The sequence below is a fragment of the Cricetulus griseus genome (assembly GCF_003668045.3).
Source record: "Cricetulus griseus strain 17A/GY chromosome 1 unlocalized genomic scaffold, alternate assembly CriGri-PICRH-1.0 chr1_1, whole genome shotgun sequence".
Lineage (NCBI taxonomy): Eukaryota > Metazoa > Chordata > Mammalia > Rodentia > Cricetidae > Cricetulus > Cricetulus griseus.
This window is the reverse complement of record NW_023276807.1, coordinates 102,026,647-102,033,971: the sequence shown is the minus strand read 5'-3', so window position 1 is coordinate 102,033,971 and position 7,325 is coordinate 102,026,647. Positions and strand designations below refer to the sequence as shown.

General features: G+C 46.8%; 1 protein-coding gene across 11 annotated transcripts in view; it reads right to left on the bottom strand.

Annotated features, from left to right (window-relative positions):
• Positions 1–902: 902 nt before the first annotated feature.
• Depdc5 (DEP domain containing 5, GATOR1 subcomplex subunit) overlaps positions 903–7,325 on the bottom strand; it is a 124,689-nt gene continuing 118,266 nt past the window's right edge. For 7 of the 11 annotated variants that reach the window (XM_027387230.2, XM_027387229.1, XM_027387228.2 and 4 more), the window contains 3 exons: positions 6,477–6,537; positions 2,785–2,867; positions 903–2,690 (listed from right to left, as the gene is read on the bottom strand). In XM_027387230.2, coding sequence (XP_027243031.1) covers positions 2,398–2,690; positions 2,785–2,867; positions 6,477–6,537 — 437 coding nt within the window. In that variant the 3' untranslated portion in view covers positions 903–2,397. Of the gene's footprint in view, positions 2,710–2,784; positions 2,868–6,476; positions 6,538–7,325 lie in introns of all 11 variants that reach the window. The other 4 variants (XM_027387236.2, XM_027387237.2, XM_027387235.2 and 1 more) reach the window with 3 other exon arrangements.

Below are 7,325 nucleotides of genomic sequence, written 5' to 3'. Positions count from 1 at the left end.
GCTGGCCTCAAATTCAGAGATCGCCTGTCTGCCTCCCGAGTGCTGGGATTCAAAGTCATATGCTACCACATCCGGCTTAGGGTTAAATTTCTAATACATGAAATTTTAGTGAGGACACACTCCAGACCTTAACTCCCAAGGCAAAGCTCTGCAGTTGGCACCAGGGATGGAGTGAGGGAGCCAGATCTCAGGGAGATTGGTGGGCTGCTAACCAGATGTTGACAGAGGAGAGCACTGCATTAGAATCTTGAAAGCTAGAGGCTGCAGGAACTGAGTCTCAAAGGCAGGAGTGTCTCAGGACCAGCTAATAGCCAAGTGACCCAGTATTCTAATTCATCAGTTGTCCTTCTGCCAATTCCTTCTCTGGGTCTTCCAAGTCATCTTTGTGTAACAGTTTTGGCTGTCCGGGAACTGGCTCTGTAGACCAGGCTGGCCTCGAACTCACAGAGATCTGCCTGCCTCTGCCTCCCAAGTGCTGAGATTAAAGGTGTGCACCACTATCACCCAGTTTTGTTTGTTTTTGTTTTGTTTTGCAGAAGAGCTGAGTTGGTTAAGAGTCTGGTTCCAGGGGTAGCTGTGGAGACAACCCACCGGGTAAGACAATGTCTTGCCTTTGTGGTACTGTGACTCGAACCCAGAGCCTGGTGCCTACTACATGTACTCTCTTGAGCTATATCTCCAGCACCACACCTAAGATTTCTGGAGTCTAGTCAAGAGAATTCTAAGTGGCAAGTACAATGGAGTGAAATTGCTTGTTTATTTTTAAGGTACTCATTTTTATTCTATGTGTATGAGTGTTTTGCTTGCATGTACATATGTGTATAAGTGTTACAGCTCTGAGGGAAAAGGTATCCTGGCAGTTGGAAGCCAAGGAATACCACAAAGTCACACCACACAACAAACCTCATACAAGAGATTTATTGGGAGGGAAGAGCCCAGAAGGGTGGCTGCCTCTGCTCAGGTGAGAAGTAGCAGAGAACTGAACAGAAGTCAGGGTCTATATAGCATTTCTTGGTGGGGAAGGAGCTTTTCAGGGTGGAGATTTTCAGGGTGGGGATTGGTGGGATTTCAAGTCCTAGACTGTTTTACTCTGTAGGGTGGGGGCTGGTCCAGCCATTAGGGCAGTTAAGAATGTTCTGAGGGTGGAACCTGGCAGTTGGAGGTCCTCAGGGGGAGGGTCTACAATGTATACCTGCTGCCACAAGAGGTTAGAAGAGGGTGTGGGACCCCTTGGAACTTGAATTATGGATGGTTGTGAGTGGCCACATGGGTGCACAGAACTTAGGTTCTTTGTAAGATCAGTTAAGTGCGCCTTACTGAACCATCATCCCAGCCCCATGTGATTTTTGAGACAGTATCACTACACGGCCCAGCTCTGCTGAGAATATACCATGGAGGCCAATTTGGCCTAGAACTTCACAATCTTCTTGCTTCAGTCTTGAATACCTGCTTGGAGTACTTTTAAAAAACAAATAACAAAAGCTTACACAGCTTCTCAGGAGAGAACAGTAGGATGGACCACAGACAAGTTAGGTTTCCTAGGGATGTAAGAAAGACAGGATCTGGAGTTGCAGCACAGGGCCCAGGAGAGGTGAAGGGTTCAAAAGCTGGTAAGAACATAAGTCACCAGGGTGTCTGGGTAATGAGGAAGCAGTAGCCACGACTTGCAGATCCCTCTGCAGTCTTTGCCCTCCCTGAGGCTAGAGCCAGCAGCTTTCCTCTACACGTCAGAGACACCAAGATGGCTGCCGGTGCAGCCACTTAGCAAGGCACATTTCCAATAGAATCAGCCTAGAGCTTCCTATTATATTGTGCTGCCTGCTCACCAGTCTTGTTCAGCAGGATCCTTGCTCCTGTCCAAGTTGACTCATAGCCAGACTCAAGACCAGTGTGTTCTCTTACCACCTGAGGTGACTTCACTGGCCTGGCCTTCTAGCCAGGGACTGCTACTAGGAACAAGGCTGTGTGTGTGTGGGGGGGCTTTATTTGCTTCTGCTATGTACACATATGTACACCTGGTGTGAGCCAATGGTACACAATGTCACAGAATTATGTTATACACACGTGCTCCTGGGCAGGAATCAGGAGGTTCTGTTCTGAATATCCCACTGCTGGTAAAGGAAAAGGACCTAATGGAAGCTGCCTACCCCATTCCCAGACACAGACTCCCTCCCACGGACAATCTGTGCTTCCCCCTGCCATGCGCACATGATGGCGAGATCTGGGTGGTGGTAGCAGCAGCAGCTGCTTCCAGTCTTTCTCCCAACTCATACTTGTGCAAAGGCCAAAAAGCAGCAGTGGCCCCACTCACTGACAGTAGCAACCTGATGCCCAGAGCCTAACTGGAAAGCCAACCCTAGAATGCCCACAGCCTTTCTTAAGTCGAACAGTTTGGTTTCATGGGGCACTGGCATGCATCTTCTCCAGGCAGTTTGTCCAGAACATGACCAGTCGGTTGTCACGGTTGACACAGAAGTCTGTGAAGTCCTTCAGCAGCCGATCGGCAAACTTCTCATCCCCTGTGGCACTAGAGCGCCATGTTTTGGTCAGCATGGTGTTATAGGCCCAGTTGTAGCCAACCCGCTCTTCACAGAACATGTTTTGGTTGGTAGAGCTGGTGGAGTTCCGTCGCCGGCGCTGCTGCCCAGAAAACTTGCGTTTGGAGTAAGGCAGCTGAAGAAACACTGTCCCTGAAGGGAGAGAGCAGGCCTGAGTGGAAGCCACTGGTGAGCACCTACAGCTGGCTCTTGTGTTCCCACCCGGATTTTGCCCACAGTTCCTCACCTGTAACATGGATATACTGTGGCTTGTTCTCAGCAGGGAAGTTAAAAGCAGAGGCAGAATATTTATCTTGTACAAATCCAAACCTATGGTATGGATAGAAACACACACAGGCATGGTCTCATTAGCTAGAGAAACAGGCGGCAGTGTGTAGCTAGAATGCTGACAGCCCACGATGCTGGAATATGGAGAGTATGGAAAGGCCCCCCATGGGGAACACGCAGGCTACTTACTCTTTCCCTCAGTACTTGCCAGCACCTGCTGCATTCCAACTCTGAGGCTCCCCAGCTCTCCTGCTCAGGGCCCACTGTGTCACTGCCTGACAGCAGCACTTCACACAGCCTCCATCCCCACTTCGTGCCTTCCTTTTCCACATGCTTTCCCAGCATGTGCTCCTCACTCTAAACCTTCCCTTTGCCTCTTGTGGCATCTGTCTTGGCAGGCAGCTTAAACATCCACACCTGCCCCTTGTCTTCTGTTTTCCCAGCCACATCTGTCTCTATGTTGTTACGCTAAGCATTGGAAAGGTTCTCAAAAAGGGCCTTCACATAAATGGAATGAAGCATCTTAATTAAAATTCTTAAGGTGAGGATCAGCCAATCAAGGCTCTTTGCTGTGCTGTGCTGTGCTCTAGAAATGGGAAATGGGCAGAAGCCATTTCTCATCTGTGACTTGTCCTGTTCCACTTCTTATCTATAGCTTGTTCTATTCCTGGTTTTTCTATTTCCACAAAGCACATTTATTCTAGCCCCACCTGCTAAGAGCTGTAAAGGACGTGCTAACAGATGTGCCCAGATTCTGCCCTCTGTGTCTGAGGGGTTTATGTAATGAAGGCAGTGATGTAGGAGGTAAAATGTGTCTTCTTTCCTGGACTGAGCTTGCTGGGGACATGCTGTTCTGGATCCTCCAAGCTGCCAGCTCTATGCTGACAACATCCCCTATATACTCATAAAGTGTGCAAACTCAACAAATAGTGTCCACAGGACACATCTGGACCAGAGGCTTCTTGCCTCATTTCTTCCTTAGATAACCAGTAAAGATCCTTCTTATTCATATATTATTAACTTTTGAGACAGGGTCTCATGCATTCAAGGCTGGCCTCAAAATCATAATTTAGCTGAGGATGAGCTTCAACCACTGATCTTCCTGTCTCCACCTCTTGAGTGCTAGATCACAGTTGTGCACCACTGTGCCTTGATTCACGTGGTGACTGGGGCCCACTAGCTAAAGCATTCAACCAACTGATCCATATACTCACCATATACTCAGCCTAAACAAATTCTTTTTTTTTTTTTTTTTTTGGTTTTTTTCGAGACAGGGTTTCTCTGTGTAGTTTTGGAGCCTATCCTGGCACTCGCTCTGGAGACCAGGCTGGCCTCGAACTCACAGAGATCGGCCTGCTTCTGCCTCCTGAGTGCTTGGATTAAAGGCGTGTGCCACCAATGCCCGGCCAACAAATTTTTTTAATTAAAAATTTTTATTCTATGTATGTGTATGTACTTGAGTACGAGTGCCTTTGGCAGCCAGAAGAGGGTGTTGGATCCTCTGGAGCTGGAGTTATGGGCAGTTCTGAGCTGCCCAATGTGGGTCTGGAAACCAAATCTGAGTCCTCTACAAGAAACAGCAATCACTCTCAGCTGCTGGGCCATTTCTCCAGCCCCAAGATATTTAATTTTTAAACACACAATTTAGCCAGGCATGGTGGGTCACGCCTTTAACTCCAGCACTTAGAAGGCAGATCTCAAGGCTAGGATGGTTTACAGGCCAGCCAGAGCTACATAGTGAGATCCTGTCCCCTCAAAACCTAAAACAAACAATAATAAAAAACTAAATAAAACAAACCTGAACCCCCTAAAAATCCTCAGAAAACCTACAATTCAGCCAAGTGATTTTCTACTCAGGCCAACTGCAGGGAAGGCAAGGAGCATATGCCCTAGAGATGTTGTACTATCTCACTCCAACTATCCAGAAGAAGTAGAAAGAAGAGCTAGGAGTAACTACAAAGGACACTATGAGGGCAATGAGAGCATTTCTAGATTTCCTTGAGATGGACCTTTTGGGTAGATTGCCATTTCAGAGTTACATCTCCACTCGGAATTCCACTCTATGCAAAACCACAGTAGGACTGGGGATGAGGCTTAGTGGCTGGTTGCTTGCCTAAGCACCCTCAAAAGGCTCTAGGTTCAGTCCCCAGCATAGTATAAGAAGCTAGGAGTAGAATAACTACTCTGGAAAACTCACTCTACTGGCACTATGAAATGGGAACAAGGATGGGGAAATTAAACTTCTGTCCTCCAAGGGCCTACAAACCAGTCTAGTCTACAGTTTTTAAAAAGAAAAGAGGAATTTAAAGCCTGTTATGCTGGTGTAGCCTGTAATCTCAACACTCAAGAGGTAGATTGTGAGTTCAAGGCCAGCCAGGGCTACACAGTAAAATCCTCTGAGGATAAAAAAAAAAAAAAAGGAATTCAAAATAGAGGGAGCTGAGAGCTCCTGGTGGAGACAGACATTGCCAGGGGCAGAGGAGGTGGGGCTTAGGCAAGAGTCTGCTGAAAGGGAGTCAGATGCTAGAAAAGAGGATGAAAAAAAAGGACAACAGTTTAGAGAACATATGTCCAGGACTTGGGTTGAGGACAATTAGAACAAGACACTGTGAAGAAAAAAGCATATTTGACAACTAAGGGTCATATCTAGGAGACACCTAGTGACTGGCCAAGGAGCTGCTCACCAGCTGTGGTTAGCTGGGGCAACCTAATAACTACTATCTCTTACAGATTTACCAGCTGAGCCCAGAAACCCCAGAGGGGTGAGAAAAGCAAGACCAAGCTCTAAGAGTTGCCATGGGACTTCCACTGTTCCTCAGCAGTGTGGAGGTGGTATGGATCAGACCCGTCTACTTCCTGTGCAAGGCCTTTCCCTCCCTTCCTTCCCTCTGCTCAAATCCACACCCATTTAGTAGTAGGAGGAAGTGAGTTACCACTGCATCCATTTCATTCCCTTTACTGAGCACATAAAGAAGGTCCAGGTCGTAGGGTAGGGTCTAAGGTGGGAGAGGTTAGAGACCTAAGGCCTTGGGAATAAATGGTGGGTGTTGGGGGTATATTCAGGGAGCAAGTGGTAGCAGCTGAAGATGTAGGAACAGCAAAGAAGGCAGAATGTCACTGAGACAATAACGGAGGCTTAGTTTCACCATGAGAAACATGAAGTAGCAAGTGGACACCAGCTGAGTGATGCTTGGAAACAACGTGGTTTGTTGCACTGGTGTAGGAGATGCTAATCAGAGGAGCCAGAAAGACTTCTCCTGGTGCACAAACCCAGTGTCAAGAAATATCTACTCTCCTCCATCACTTTTAAACAATCCCTTGTCTTTCTAACACGTGGGAAGGCTCACTGACAAATTTTACCATGTTTCATTTCACCTGTCTCCTCCATAGCATAACTGGACTCTTGCAGGCTACTTACAAAGCTCTAGGCTCTCCTCCTTCACAGAGTAACAAAGAGATGAGGTCTGCAAGGCAATAGCCATAGGATTGGCAAGGGAGCGCTTATCTCTGAGTCTGAGTGGATGTAAGCAGTGAGTTTGTCACTAGGAACTAGTTTCTCCTCAGAAACAGAATGAACTGGGTTTCATTTTGCTAACTGATACTGGAGAAAAATACTGATTTGTCACTGTTCCTTCTTGCTAATGGACAAACCTGTGTGCAATGGCTTCCTGGAAAAGGTGCATTCGATCCCAATATGTTTCTGGTTCAAAGCCTGAAAGGAATAAGGAATACATGCTGAGCTGTGATCACAAGGTTTGTAATAAACTCACACTGTTCTCTTCATTGCTCTTGACAATTCTTGTCTTTTGTATCTGAACTTTTAGTTCCCACCCAAAGTTACAGGAAGGACAGCTGTGTATCCCATAATCCCTCCCCAAGTTCCACACAGTTAAGAAAGGTGTAGTCCTTAGGAGCCAGTGTGAACATCAGAATGAGGCTTATGTAATGTTTTATTCAAAAGATGAAAAGAAGCCAGTCAGTGGTGGTACACACCTTTAATCCTAGCACTTGGAAGGCAAAGACAGGTAGGTCTCTGTGAGTTTGAGGCCAGCCTGATCTGCAGAGTAAGTTCCAGGACAGCCAGAACAACACAGAAAAACCCTGTCTTGAAAAAACAAACAAACAAAAAACCTAAAGCTGAAAAGAGTTCAGTAATGTTTGTTCATTTGTTTCTGAGACAGGGTCTCACATAGCCCAGGTTGGTCTCAAACTCCAGGTAGCCAGAGATGACTTCAAACTCCTTATCCTCCTAGGGCTATTTACTGGTATGCACCACTAGACCTGGTTTTCTTTTCTTTTCTTTTCTTTTCTTTTCTTTTCTTTTCTTTTCTTTTCTTTTCTTTGGGGCAGGGTTTCTCTGTGGCTTTGGAGGTTGTCCTGGAACTAGCTCTTTGTAGACCAGGCTGGTCTCGAACTCACAGAGATCTGGCTGCCTCTGCCTCCCGAGTGCTGGAATTAAAGGCGTGAGCCACCACTGCCCAGCAGACCTGGTTCTCAAAG